Raw genomic sequence first — 15447 nt, 5'->3', positions numbered from 1 at the left:
GAATGCTGTGGCACATAACATGGACACAAAGCCTTCCCTGCTTTACAGTGTTTGCTTTATATTCTGTTTCTTCCATCCTAGCAGAAAGATGAACCCCATGTGTATTAAAGTTTATCCACCACAGAGGCATCTAGTATGGATTAAAAATATTTTTAATGAAATACATTATCTAAGACCCTCTTGAGACCAAGAAGATTTCATACTGACGGTTGTCTTCAGGGCCACAGAAAAAATCAGAGTTTGAGTGCTGTCATTCCTGGTTTGGTTAGAAGCTGTCACAGGTAGGAAAGCACTTGGAAGTATTTCTTTCCCAGTGTCATCTTTGATATGATCTGACAGGCTATTAGAGAAAAGCTGGGAGAGTTTTCTTGAAAAAAATAGTGTCTGACATTTAGAAACCACTTTAGATAATCCCCTGCAGCCCACCTTGTGTTCTTAGCTCTTTCAGAAGTATACATATGTATTTCCAAGTGGGTAATAATGGCTATATGTGCCTTTCTAGTCCTTCTGAGCCAGTATCCAGCACTTAAAGCACCAGGATTACAGATCCTAGCAGAGATTCCGAGGACTGAGGAGAAAAAAAAGTGAATGGACATGATGGTTAACTTTTTCATTTAATTTAGGAATGGTAGCCTTTTCAGGCTAGAATATGGAATGAGCAACCATGCTAGATAATGTCACTCTAAGGTCCAGTACTCTTAACATGCAGACCCATGATACTGACCATGCTGTGAAGAAATTAGTAGTAGAGTGATATTAAAATGACACTGGAAAAGAGTATATATTTTCATCATCACAGGTATGTTATCATAGTTTGGGGATACTTACACCTCTAAAAATTAGGTTATAGTGGTATCATGTATCCTTAAATGGTAAGTGGAATAAGCTTGCCTTGCGAGGGGAATGCAGTGTACTTGCATTTAACCAAACTAACCTGCCCCATAAAAAATATCAAATCGTTGCCTGCACTAATTATTGTATGGCAAAATTGGTGTATTATCCAAGTTATAAACCTGTCTCATTGAGTTACTGTTTGAACTCATAGAATTGCCAACTATCTCAGCTTTCCTGTGACCCAGCTAATTTTGGAATGGTTGCTTTTTTGTTTAAGCCTTTTTCAGAGTAACGTGATGCAGCCATAGGGCTGTAGCTAGCAAGTGGCTGGCTGCAGGTGTGAGCACCCTTGGTAAAGGTGGCTACACCTAGGCATTACTTTGACTTTGTGGCCATCGACAGCATGACTTTGATACAGGCGTCACAATACAGGAAGACTGGGACACCTTTGGTGGACATGGAGTGTGAGGAACACTGACCCTGGTGGAAGGTATGTTCAGAGGAATAAGGACACAGGACAGGAATCAGATTTGGGGACTTCAAGGAAATAAGAGGCAAAGAGAGGCAGAGATCATGCAGATGAATGCTAAGGGTACAGATAACAACTTTGTGACAAAAATGGCTCGCTAATGCCATGAAACCAATGCCTTTTTGTAGCATCCACTGTTGTTTGCATTGCCACCCACCTTAGTGGTACATGGGGTTTGTCTTCTGCAGTTTGTAGGGCTGACCATGCGTCAGGTTTCCTGTGGGAGTTCAGCTCCTGAGGAAACACCAGCTCTTCTCTGCCTTCCCAGGGTTCCTCATCCCCTTCTGCCTCTGGCATGGGAAAGGCGATCTGCAAAGATCCCAGGCTGAGGATAAAGACAGAGAGAATGGGAAGGGAGGGCAGCTGAGCTAAAGAACAAGAACTCTCAGTTATTTGTATTCTTAAAAATAATTTGACAGACTATTGCAGTGATTCCTGATCCACTTTTTTAGTGATGAGAAAAATGTTTAATAGAGGAAGGATTACTATTTTTGAGAGTTTTGGGTGTGAGAATTGATTGCTTAAATACATATCTAACTAAATACAGTGATTGAAGTTTTTCTGCATGGATTATGGCTTTTTTATGTTAATGAGGAAGCTGATATAAACAGTCTTGCAATATAAAAATCTTTATAGCTCAAATTTCTGTTTGAAACATCACTGCAAATGAGATGCGTAAGTAGTAAAAGAGCTTAGATGTTTATTGTTGTGTCTTTTATAGCCTGGAAACGGAAAATGGTGGTCAGCTATAAAAGAGATGGATAATGTTAAAACATTAGCATTTTCTTTCACAAATGTGGCACAGCAAAAGTGAATTTTGTATTTGAATGGTTTGGCGATTTTGCTGATGTTGATTTTTCCATCTGAAATTACCATACAAAAGTTGACAGAAGTATACATTTAAAAATTTTAAAGACCACTCAAAACTGTCTTTACAGGTGGCTTGCGTTACTATTTAAGTCTTAATTTGTGGGTTTGCTTTCTTGAGTTTGACAATGCCACTACTGGATTTTCGTAGTAAAAGATAATTTAATTGCTGTCGTCATTATATCGAACCTTGTTGTCAAAGCATCTGTCAGTTCTGCACTGAAGTTCTGAGTCAAGACTGTTGCTGCACGAAGTACTTCAAAATCAATGGAAAGCTTGGTTTAAAGGCAACGAGTAAAAATTTTACAATTGCTTACACTTCTTCAGGTTGATGATTATGTTTTTTCTGTGTGATTCTAGCAGTATCATTCTGATACTGATTTTGCCTTTAATTACTCATATTAACTAGCATTTTAAATGCAAATAATAAGTAAATGTGAAGAGAGACAAACTGTAGTACATCTGAGAAAGACAGATGAAAAAAGAAAGAAATGGATGAAGCCATTTCAGAGATTACACGGTCACCAGGAGAAAAATGAAAAAGTTAAAGCTTCCCGCTGCATTTCAGTAAATGAAGTACTATTAATCTTCTCAATGCTTTTGCATGTGGTCAGGTAAAAGAGTTTGAAATGGAATGGAAAACACCACTGGAAGTTGGAAGAATGTCTGAGTATAATACGCATCCACATGAAAAACACCTGGCTCTGTGTGCCCCAAAAGAGTACTGCCTGCATGATGGGGTTAAAGTCTAATCTGAGCAGACTTGAGCTGTGTGGAGTCTGCCTCCTCCTCACCTCTCCACACCATGCTGGATGTTTCCTGTTTTCTGTACTCTGCAGTCTTGCTTAACTGTCTCAAAGTCCAGCTTGTTCATCCCTATCTAATCAGAAGCAATGTTTATTAAATGGTATGTTTTCCCCATTCACCTACAGCCCTCACCCCCAAAGCAGAAAGCCTGGCCTTTAACCCCACTGAAAAAAAATCACCTGTATTTCTGGCTCCACAGCAGTGTCTGCAGACACGTACGTCAGGGAGGGTATGGAGGGTGCTGAGCAGAACAGACTCAGGCCCACAAAGAGCACTGAGCAGATTGCATAGGGAGGGTTTGCTAGCCCTCCTTTCTTTGCATCTTAAAACTGGGCTGCAACAAACACCATGACTTGGAATGAAAAACAGGCAATCACATAACATTACTGTTATCAAAACCCAAATCTCTGTAATAATTTCAATAGTGGGAATAGCAAACAAGGATACAACTTTAAATCAAGCTGCCAGTGGCAACATTTCTGGGCTGTGAAAAATAGCTGTAATAAGACATGAAGATAAATGCAGTAATGACACTGGTCTCTGTGCCGTTCTGTTGACATTTTGTTTTTAAAAAAGCAAGTAGGCAAACAACTTGCTGCTATAATGGCAGACACTTAACTGTTTATTACCTGTTTTTCTAAGCAGCACTTAATCCCCCAAAAAAGCACACCTAGGTGCTGCATGTTACATTGGCATGCAATTTGCAAAATACAACAGATGTCTGAAGTGGACTAGTTTGCTGAAAAGCCCATTGTAGATGTGGTTTCTGCAGTGCTGGAGGAACACTGGACCCCATGGCTGAAAGTCAAAGAGAAAGTAGGCACTGAGGAATGCATAGCTGGCCACAGGCTTACTAACAGGACAAGAAAATGTAACACTATTTTTCTTTGTCAACATTTAAAAATCAGCCCTGGTTCCATAGCTGGGAACGTGGCATTCATAGCTTGTCATGCAGAACAAAGTCATGGAAATGGACATTGATATTGCTGACTCTTAGCCTACAGGTAGACAAATAAAGTGGCAGATGGGGAGGATTCTCTCAAAACATGAGCTGTCAGGACAGATAGTTTGTGGAGATTAAGTTACTCTAGCAACAGAGGCACATGCAGTGAAGGAGCACAGACCATGGAGTACCTAATTCTATATGCATTTTTGGCAGATGTATGTTGTGCTGAAGATTATTCAGAACCATATGTTGGACCCTGTCATCTGCTGAATTTGGATAGAACATCTATAAAGCTGGTGCGGAAATACACAAAAAGAAACTCTAACTTAGGGGGGAAAACTGCCAGTGCCTTTGTCACTACAACTGTCTCCCACAGAAAATTACTTTTTTTATTTTCTGAAATATATAGCCTTTCTATAGAAAAGTAAGCTAGGGTTAAATCCCAGCAGTTAAAGCTTAATTTTATCTCATGTCGTCATTAAATGCCTCTGTACTTGATTGGAGAAGGCCTGAGCAACCTGGTGTAGTAAGACCTGCTTTGAGTGGGGAATTGGACCAAGGACCTTCAGAGGTCCTTTTCAACCTGAATTGTTGTAGGATCCAAATTATTACATCCATACAGATGCATGAACACAGAAGTATCTTTCTTAGTCAAATACAGTAAGGAAAGAGATGAATCTGCCAGTCAGGACAATGAACAGAAAGAAGAGACAACAGAGTTTTAACAGAAAGGTGGTTTATTTGTAGACAGTTTGCTTGTAAATATCTTCAGAAAAAAAGTAATTCACCCTGCATCCAGCCGAACTGCTGTTGAAATACCGAGTCTGGTGATTCACAGCTCCTCACAAACTAAGAGAAAGGCTTTTTCCTTCTCTCTTCTCACTAAGATATTGATACCTACTGTAGTTAGAAAATCGTGGGCTTCTAATCTAATAGAGACCTGTCAATTTATGCTTTGTGTTCGGCCAGAATCATGCTTATGTTGGCCATGCCTTGAGAACAATGGTAGTTTTTGTTTAATTGAATAACTTCCCCTGAATTGTCTTGGACAATAATGCTTTGAGTCCTCCTGTCTGGCCCATCAAGAAAGAATCTTCTTGTGCAAGCAGTAGTTGCTGCATTGAAAAATAGTCTCTGAACTATTGAGAATGAACCAACACCCAATAAATCCAGATTGATTGTTTCAAAAATAGTCACTAAGTTTGTTTTAATGTGAATAAACCCAAACTCTTAAGGCCGCATTTCCAGGAGTTAATGCTAGGCCTTGAATTTATGTAGCCTGAGATATGGTAACTCAGCTCCACTCCCCTGACAGAAGAGAAAGGGAAGAGGCTTGTGTGTTTGAAACAAAATCCAGCAGGAATTAAGAACTCACAGTAACCTCCCATTTTACAAGGCAAAGTGCACTTCTCTGACTTGTCATTTCTAATAAAAATGGCACAGAAAACAGAAACAAAAATCAATCTACCTGTGAAAGTTCAGAGGCAGCTGAAGAAGGAACGCTTGCCTGAGATGCCTCATTGGCATGGGGGTCACTGAGCAAGTACTCGAGTAACTCAGAAAGAGCCCCCAGCAGGCTCAGTAAAAGAAGTGCCTCTGTTGTAAAGGTGAATTTGGAACTTAAGGAAATTATTCCAGAAGGACCTGAAGAATTTATTAACCTGCTCCTTGTACAATGGAGTCCATTCTCAATGGGTTTATCTGAAACTCTCTCAGTGGCAGGTTTGAGTTGTAGGCCCTCTGCATAGTTTGGTCTCCCAGTCAACTTCTCTTGTCTGATATGCCCTGAAAATTGTCTTCTAGTTTAGAAGGAATGCCTCAAATTCATATTCTCAATTTTCAGCTATGAAGCTCAGTGAAACTATTGACCTCCCCTGGACTTCTGGGACAACAAATAAAGTACTACTGGGAAAAAAAGGAAAATAATTTTGAGACAGACAGATAAATCATTTCCCATATCAAAACATTTATTAACTGCATATAGTTAGTTGGTTTCTTTTCTAAGGTTTCTTTCTTTTCCTCCTTTTTCCTTTCCTTGTCTCATTGATTGTACCTTGCTGTGAGATTTTCTTTCAAGAATGAATATGAATGGGCCCTCATGAAAAGAAGAGGCCATTGTCCTGGATTTGTATAGTACAAAGATAGAAAGAGTGAAGGAAAAGCATGTTGCCCTAAAACATTCACAGCTGAAGATGTATAAACAAATTATATTTCCTCACACACACAGGCACTTAGCGGGATATACAACGACACTCATATGCTGCCATCTTAACTGTATTATAGGAAAGCCTGAGAATAGGTTTGCCCACCTGCCACTCTGTGACCACTCTGGTACCTTTGGGGTTTTCAGCAGCTGGGAATAAATCCTGTACAATTTTTCCTATGTCCTCTGACAGGAGAAGTGCTTTGCCTTTGGAATGGTGGGGAATCCACAGTTTTTACTCGCATCTGATTTCCAAAGGTATTATAAAAGTTTCTCAGTACTGAGAGAGCAAAGGACTGCTCCATGTTGTGAAGCGTTTCTAATCAGCTAACTTGCATTATGCATGTGTGTTGTGTAATTGATACCCGTCACACGCTTACAGCTGGAGGTTTGCAACTTTCTTTGGTTTCATCCCTCACAAGTTTTATGCCTTTCCCATCTACAACCGGACTTGTTAAAAGCTTAAGGCATACATCACCTGGGAGAGACTGAGGGAAAGGAAATTCAGAGTAGAGCTCTCCTTCACCGAAAAAAACCCCAAACCAACCCCCACTGACAAAAACTCAACAGAAGTACTGCACTTGGTTCATTCCAAAGCTAGGAATATGGTTTCAGAAATAGTTCAACCAAGCTCCACATCTAAGTGAGTTTGATTCAAAGCCATGAAAGTCAAGGTGGGCTTTTCATTAGACAAAGATTTTGGTGCCTGTTTTGATTCTGCCATCTGCATGGTTTTATGTTTAACTGTGCCCACAGCTGTGGTACAAAGTACCTATCCCAAATGTGTAACCACCAGCACACATTAAGTTAATGGGTCACTATCAGAGTGACCCCTCTTGTTGCTTGTTTTTATGAAGAGCTAGCTTTGTTTCCTGTGGGTATTTTGCTTGCTGCCAGGAGCAGTGAAAGAACCACTAGGCTGAGTTGTGAATTACAGCTCCAAAATGAAGCAAGGGTCCTGCACAACAAGAGCACCTGATGTAATCCTCCCTTTGCCTCTGCTGATAGAAAGTCAAGGTAAATTCATGTTGAATGTCTAAGTCCAATCAGCAACTGATAAGGCTTCTTTTAATGACCTGGATCCACTACAACTAGTGATGATACCAACCAATGTGGCAGTCATCCTGTGTTGTTTATGTCTGTAATGTATCAATGAAAACATGCATTTGTGACCTGGCTGTGTAACATCAATGGCTGTTGCTCTGTTTTCCTATTCCTACCTTCAGAGTGACCTTTAACGAGACAGCGGAAGCTTTAAGAGCCTCTGTTGCAAGAAAAAGGAGTGCGAAGGGTGGAGGTGCAGATAGGATCTGTAAGGGGAGACAATAACAAATAGAGGCTTAGTAAAATTTGAGCAATCTAGGTGAAATTTGTGGGAAAATTCACATAAACCACTGCTGCTTTTGCAAGGTCTGCTCAAAACCACAGCTTTGAAACAGACAGAGGACAGAGATCAGACCTTAGTAAGGATGGAAAAATAAGGGCTTTTCTTCCTCACTAGCTTAAATTTCAAACGTTCACTTTGGCCAACATTTCTGTTGCCCTAAGGTGAGGATTTCTGTAACCAATGTAAGGCAGCATAGCCATTATTACCAGTGTGACAGCTTTTCCCTAAGAATGATTAAGGAGAGTAGGAAACCCGCAGCCCTCAGCTGGAACCCTTCATTCCCCTCCCACATGGTACACAGTCTTTAGTTCCAAGTATATATTAAATAGGGTCTGCATGTACATGGATTTATTTTTAAAGACACTTTTTTTTTTAAAGAGAGTTATTCTTTGTCCACCTGGAGGCACAGGATGCCCAGCATGAGCAGCACAACATCTGAGTTTGCGCACTGTCTCTCTGTCCACTGGCACGTTCTCTGGGCTTTGTGTCTGGAAAGACATGAACAAATCATAACAGTTTCGGATTGTCATTTAGGCGAAGGCTGGAATACATTCCCACATGCCGGACCAGGTTGGGTTCCACCACATAGGCGTTCTCCCCCTTAGTACGCAGCAGTGAGTAAAGGGCAATATCCTTAGCAAAACCCTGGCGGCAGTGCAGCCCCTTCAGGTAACCTAAGGCACGGCGGGCAGACGGAGCGGAGAAGAGCATGGCAGGTGTGCAGCACTCGGTGACTGGAACGATGTTATACAGTGTGGGGGCCAGCCGGCGCAGCTCCAGTATGTAATGCCGTCCCACCAGCTCTGACAGAGCCATGCTGTACAAAGCAAAGAACAAGACAATGGGCCAGCTGAGGCTGGGGCGCCCCATTGCCCAGGAATACACACCGTTCAGTGTGGGCCCCAGAAACATGCCCAGACCTAGCCACTCGAGGATTCTCATGGGTTCAGGGTTAAAGTAGCGCTGAAGCCTCTCGGGATGGTAAAGCTTGAAGTAGAGTGCGTCTCTGAGGTATGGTTTGGAGAACCGGGCCAACAAGAGGTGCTGCAAGACTGTGAATATCTCCTCCTCTGGCACAGCATCATCTTCCACTATGAGGATGTATTCTGGGTTGTACGCCAACAGCGACTGCTCGAGGCAGAAGACATAGTCCTGTTTCTCCTTCTCAAACTGGTTCACTCTGGGGTCAGGGTTCTCCCCAGTTTTATCACGACTGACCATAGGAAAGAAGCTGCTCAGCAGCCTGACATCCTTATGACTGCTGGGGTCTGACTCCACATTACAGATGAGGATGCGGTGGCTCTGGCAACGTGCACCACATGTCTGGAGGAGGTGATGGAAGCGGGAGGCCACTTGCAAGACATAGTGGAAATCATTCCGCCTCTGCACAGTGATAATGGTGACGAGCAGCAAGGGCTGGAAGGTGTCACTGCCAGAGACCTCAGAGGCATTTGGTGTCTGCAGCTTCTCAAAGTAATGGAGGGCAGCCTGGCCCTCCTGCTGGTTCTGCTCCAGGAACTCCTGGCTCATGGGGTTCAGGTGCCAGCGCCGCAGATAGAAATAAGAGTAGAGGAGCCGATGGCAAATCAAAGGTGCAAGCACACCGAATGTCACCAAAGTCAGTGTGAGGAGATGGGTGAAAGGACTGGACCAACGGCACCACCTCCCACAGAGCTGCCAGGCTTGGTGTAACATGGCTGCTGCAGAAGGAGGGCACCCCTGCTCTGTTCATGCCCTCATTCCTTCACTTCTGATGCATCCTTCCAGGATTGCAAGGTACCACTGGGACAGTGGCTGCCAAACCTGCAGTTTGTCCAAGCCTAGAGAGAAGAAAAAAGATGGTTAATGAAACAGGAATTGTCAGAGTGGGAAGACTGTGATTTCAGAAAATGGAAAGCCGAGGGCTACTCACCGAGTAAGCCAAAATAAAAGGCCCCTGAGGAGTCCCTTGTGGTGAGGGCATCACACAATTGTCATGGGAGGCTGAGGAAAGACAAGCCAAACTTAGTTCCCAGCAAGGAGCCCCTAAGGCCTTTTCAGCATGTAGGTGCTCTGATCTGACTTAGCTATGTAGGACTTTGTTGTGTTTTGTTACTATGCTTCAGACACATAACAAACAGGCAACATGGATGCAGGATGTGTGAAAATCCCTGTTAGAGGTAGAGAACTTAGACACCAGTATATGGTCACAGTGGCATAGCAAGACTTGGGTCATAGCCAAGAACCAAATCAAGATCTCTTGTATCTTAGCCTAGCACACATTTGAGAGACAAACTTTTCCCTCTGTGGAATGACACATGCTTTCCTTCTGTTGCTGACACACTTCCAAACGCATGCTTTTTCACTTTACTCCCCAGAGTGTGAAGTAAGATAACAAAGATACTAGTTTACTTCACTAAGGGCACATGCATGCTAAGTGTAATGTGTGTGTGTTTGTCTCTCTCAGATGTATCCTCCTCTCTAGACTCTGAAATGCAGTCACAGCAAGATTAACTAATTGCAATTGAGTCATTGAGTCATATTTGTAATTTAAAAATTTGTAATTTAAAATGATATGCCTTTAAGCAAACATTCACCTTCGCAAAAATTAAATTTTGCCATATTTGGCTTTTCTGTTCTGTTTCTCTGGGCTGCCATGAACACCTAACAGGCTGGCTGTCAGAAGCTTGCACAAAATCAGGGCAATTAGGTTGTCTGGATGTATTTTGTGCCAGTAATTTCCCTTTTTAATCTGCTGTTTGACACTCCCTTTTATTCCCACTCCCTCCGTTATGAACTGAGTTCATATCTCCCACTTTTAACCTTCTGCCTTCAGCAAGTTCTGATCATCAAATGGTGCTCCCATACCAAAATGTTACCCTTTTTCCTTCTCTGCCCTGTCATCTGAAGCAGCCAAAGCAATGATGTGTGAATGGAGAGAAATCCAGGCTGTGGCTTTTCTTCTTTGTCTCAGAAGAACGGACCATGTAGAAGAAATGGCTCAGAGGACACTGAGCAGGGTCTAAATCTGGGACTACTTCTAAACTGCCTTCATTACTGTAGTCACAGATTTGCTGTATTTACCATCAAGAGCACTGCTTCTTATTGCCATATGGGAATCTGAAAATCTTACATGAAAGGCCTTTTACTAAGATTAATGGAAAATATACAGGAGTTATCCCAAGTATTTGTTAGAGACCAGTCATTTCATGCTGTGAGAACTCAAACCACTGTTCGATAGACTGTGGCATCAGTGTTGTGCTATCTTATGATTCACAAAAACACTAGACTTCAAAGATTAAGTGTAATTAAGCAGCAATAACAAATTTACACTGATGTAGACGAATCTGCAGCATCTTCCCATATAGTGGTTGGTTGTTGCTTTTTCTCCTTTCTGATCACACTATCCTGACACTGCATTGTATTGCATCAGTGGACCTTGTAAAGGCCTTAAAGGCGATGGCTGCATTTCAGCTGCCAGATCCAAGCCATGATGGCTCGGGACATGAAAACCTGAAGTCCATCAAAGGCAAAGACCTGGCATTTAAATGCACTTCCTCATCCAAAATCCAGGACTTTCCTTTTTGTCATGTTCTGCTAACCGGTCACAAGCATAAAGGGAACACAGAAACGCAGAATCATATTCTACAGCTCACACTGGCATACTTTTGAGCCTCCTCTTGATGCAAGCAGCATTGTTTGCACTGTTACTGAGTCAGCCTCCAAACTTGAAAGTGAGGACCACACTGGGAAAAGGAGATGGAAAAAAAGCTAGAAGGTAGTTTAGTTCTCAGGGAGTAAAGAAACTTACTTTCCATCCGCCAGCTATGCTGAAGATCTGAGCTACAAAAACCATGAGCCTGCAGTGAGGTTTGTAGCTCTCGGGACATACGCTGAAGGATTAATAATCCCCACCAAAGCAAGAGGCCTCTTCCCTCACGCCATCTTCTGCTGAAGAGGGAGCAACGGGTCTCGCGCCTTCCCTGCGGCAGCAGAAGCGTGGGGCTGCGGCCTCACGACGGTGACTCAAAGGGAAGCTTGCCTGAGGCCTCGCCCTCCTGCAGCCCCTGCTGTTCAAGGGCCAGGCTGCACCAGGAGAAGGAGCTCCCCAGGTCCCTGTGGTGGGCTGCCTGAGCCCACAGCCCGCGGTCGGTTCTGCACCTGCCCTGCCTGCGGGGAGTTGTGCTGGGACCCCACCTACTGGTGTCCCAGCTCCCGGTACACGGTCGGGTAGGTTAGATAAGGTACGGTAAGGTAATCACCACCCTCTCGGGAGGGATGCCCTCGCTTCCTACAAGGAAGTGGCTACCTCTGAAAAAGCACACAGGGCTGGAATGCAGCCGTGCATGTCAGTGTCGCGTTCACAAGCGTTTCTGACTTACCATGGCTTCACCTCATCAGTAAGACGACCCAAGATCTTAGAGTTCTTCTTCTGGTTTTGCAACACAGAACGCCTCGAGGAAAACAACCACCAAACAGGCAGTTTTGCTTCTGTCCATATCTGTTAGCACTCACACCAACTGCCACGCTCTTTATCAGTTTATCTGCAGAGGAAAAGGCTGTTTTCACTGGGTGGTGGGGTAACCATCGAGGCTAAAAATGGTCAGGAACTTATTAGTGGGTCAAATACTTCAGTTCATGCCAAAAACAGGCTGAAGGATCTAGAAAAGAGGGGAGACACTGACCTCCACACTTTTTGGCTGTAACACTGGGAACCCAGGAGTTACAAATTTAAATAGAAATTTCTTGCTTCTGCAGAGGTCAAGTTTGATCTTATCTGCAGGACTTGAATCCAGAGTTTCTGGTCAGGCTGTTTTCTAGTCATTAGGATGGTTCTGACTTTCAGAAGCTATTGGTACTGTCACTTCAATTTTTTTCCTTTTTTAGGGAGAAAAAAAAATCTTGATTGTTCTTAAGTATTTAAGTGGCATTTCTGACAGAAAAATGAAGTTTGAGAAAATCGAGAACCAGAATTGGATTTTATAGTGCTTTAAAAAAACCTGTATGAATCCTGAATAGTAACTACTTTGCAATCATGTAAATACCTGCAGTGAAGGCTGCTTTTATCTATGTTCTGTGTAGAACCGAGCCATTGCTTAAACACATTTAGAAGCTGTAGCGATACAAAGCTATACATTTGGCTTGTTTCTTTACTTAGATCCTCATAATGAAGATTCCTTCCAGAAACACCTGGTTACAAATCTACATTCCCATCTTCATTAGTTCCTTAATTACTTGGCTGAATTACACTGTTCAGGAAGAAGTTACCTCTGCTCTGACGAAGAGTGGAAAAATGATTAACATCCTCTTTGGGGTACAGAAAACTGTCTGCTGTGCTAATGCTTTAAAAGAGCAAGCTGATTTTCTGTCTGCTCCAAACTGCTCTCTGCAGAGGTATTCCTATGGGCAGGCATTCCTGGAACAAACCTTCCTATGTGTTTTAAAGCTGCAAAATTTTAGGAGGCTCCTGGGTAGCTAATTTAAGAGAGGGCACCTCTGTCTCCTACTGCCTGCTCTGTGAGACAAGGCTGTAATTATTGCTTCATCATTACAATATTAAATTATTCCTTTTTGCCTAACTACACTTCTTTTCAGTGTCAATGGGAAAAGCCTTTCCTTTCCTAACATAAAACCTGCTGGATGAGGTCATGTGCTCAGAAGCCAGAGAGTCATCTCTCTGGGAAACAAAGGCAGGCTCCTGGAAAATGTCATGCAAGGCCAGCTGTTACATCCCCACCTCAGCCATAATGGTGGTAGGAGTAACGGTGTTGACACGAGTTGAGGTTTTGACTTGCGTGTTGATCCAACAGCAGCATCCCAAGTTGAAACCTTTGTGCGAAAAACACTCCCGCACCCCAGCCTAACGTGTGGATAAGCTGCAACCTCAGGACCAAGCTCCTCTACTAAGTAACACTCTCTGGCAGAGACAAGAGCTTTGTCTTGGCTGTGATATTGTCAGTGCACAAGCAAACAGTCCTGCTTGAATCTGAGGAAAATGATGCAAGCGTCACAAAGTCATAAAGAGCCACACAGATCTCCTTCTGTTTCATATATGCATTCTGACAGCTGACTGTTGTGTACAGATATCCTCAGCTTCCGAAATCTGAGGTTGCTACCATGAGCCGATGATTCCTGTTACTGGACCAGATGGCCAGCTTTTCTCATCTGCAATTCCTCTTGTTTTCTGACAGCTTTTAGTAGGTCAGGTGCCAGATAGTATTTCTGCAACGTGTTCAGGATCGCCTTGAAAACAGTGCTGTCCAGCAGAAGCCAAGCACTCACAGATCTGAATGTTCCACTTAGGTGCCAAACTGGGAGTTGGGCTCCCTAGAAAATACAAACCATCCTGGCAAGAGCTGTGCTTCTAAAACCATTCAGCAGAATCCTAATGGTAAGAGCTCAGCAGTTGTTCTTTGATTGAATTTTACTAGCAGGTACGAAATACATCTCTTACCTCTTCTCCTTCAAGCACTGCTTAAGGCAGTTGTCATTATGTTGCTTCTAGAAAATGAATGTCAAATAAGCCAGGCTGTTTCATTTAACTTTCACTTAAAACGCCTCCTGCTGTGGCAAAGACCAGCGCTGCTGGTGATGCACTTGATCTCTCAGTACTTGACTTTTGTTTCTCATGGTCTATATACTAAAGGCATAACACTGCTATGGTCTAACAAGTTAATCATAGCTTGAAGCATAAGTGGCTAGGGAGGTGGAGAGGGTTTGGCCTTGGTCCTTTGCAGGACTTACGTGGTGTAAGAGGCAGAAATCAATGGCATGGCCATCTGTTTTGATCTGCCATTCCTCAAAGCCTGTCAATGAACATAAAAACTTTTTCTGTCCAAGGAGACAGAATTTAAGCACTGTAACAACAGTGGAAATGCACAGTTACACAAGGAGAAACCCTGTCCAGTTAGGAAACTCCAAAAACTGCAGAATTGCATCTTGAATTTAAATTTACTGATAGGCTGGCCTGCTTTTCTGATTTAACTGTATTTAACTTTTTACAGGTTGTTCATAAATCCCTAGAAATCCAGGGACCCCAGTTTGAAAGCAACTGAATTAAAAGGCAAGGTACGTGGGCATGGCAGCTGGAAAACACTTTATTCATTTCCCTTGAACTAAGAAAGTAAAACTATGCCACCAGTGAAACAGGCTAGAAACTGAATATGTATTAATCACAGTTATTTCCTCAACTTCTGTCTTGCTTCTCATGTATATTAATTTTCCTCTGCCACATAAATCTGAAGGGAGCCCATTCTCACCACCTGCTGACTTTCACCTGGCTGCCTCCCCGCTATGCAATGTCATGGGAAAGCAATTCCCTTTTGCTATCAAGCAGCAAGGTGAGTATTCAGATCACATGGGAGTGGAAAGCAGCCTGGAGAAGACAGTTCTGCAAGATAATAGCTTAACAGAGACTTAAGGCAAGGAATTTTGTGAGGTGTCTGTTAGAAGATGACAGCAAAGGTTTATGTGGCTTTACAATTACTTACACAATCTGTATCTGTCTGATTTTACATTTTCTGTTGTGCCAGTGGTAAAAAAAAGATATGTTGTTAGAGAATTTGATAATGATCTGTATAAAAGCTGCTGCATATTTTCACAGAGATCTGCCTGGAGCCTGCCAAAAATCTTACATCGCTTGGTTTGAGCCAACTTCTGCTTTAGTATAAAATTTACATCCCTGTTTGTTAAAAAAAGCAGCAGCTTTGTCTAATGTAATTTTTTTAATAATGGCACCAGCTATTACCTTTTGCTGTCTGCTCTTGGAATGTCAAAGCTAAATGTGCATTGACTTACCAGAGGTGCTATAGATAATTTGTATTTTAATTCCTTGTGGCACAGTCTTTTGCTAAAATAAGACCAGGGCCCCTGCATGCAAGATACTATACACAAAT

The 15447-nt window shown here is 42.6% G+C and overlaps 2 protein-coding genes across 6 annotated transcripts in view; one reads left to right on the top strand and one right to left on the bottom strand.

The window, feature by feature from the left end:
- The window catches only part of RNF20 (ring finger protein 20), a 65197-nt gene that overhangs the window by 13247 nt on the left and 36503 nt on the right, over positions 1–15447 (top strand). The gene's annotated exons all lie outside the window — the stretch shown is intronic.
- Positions 5930–15447, bottom strand: part of PGAP4 (post-GPI attachment to proteins GalNAc transferase 4) — a 28244-nt gene continuing 18726 nt past the window's right edge. For 2 of the 5 annotated variants that reach the window (XM_075740692.1, XM_075740691.1), the window contains one exon: positions 5930–9393. In XM_075740692.1, coding sequence (XP_075596807.1) covers positions 8081–9268 — 1188 coding nt within the window. In that variant the 5' untranslated portion in view covers positions 9269–9393 and the 3' untranslated portion in view covers positions 5930–8080. Of the gene's footprint in view, positions 9394–11363; positions 11588–11934; positions 15063–15447 lie in introns of those variants that run through there. The other 3 variants (XM_075740695.1, XM_075740693.1, XM_075740696.1) reach the window with 3 other exon arrangements.

This window comes from Balearica regulorum, chromosome Z, assembly GCF_011004875.1.
Source record: "Balearica regulorum gibbericeps isolate bBalReg1 chromosome Z, bBalReg1.pri, whole genome shotgun sequence".
Lineage (NCBI taxonomy): Eukaryota > Metazoa > Chordata > Aves > Gruiformes > Gruidae > Balearica > Balearica regulorum.
This window is presented reverse-complemented; position numbering and strand designations above follow the sequence as displayed.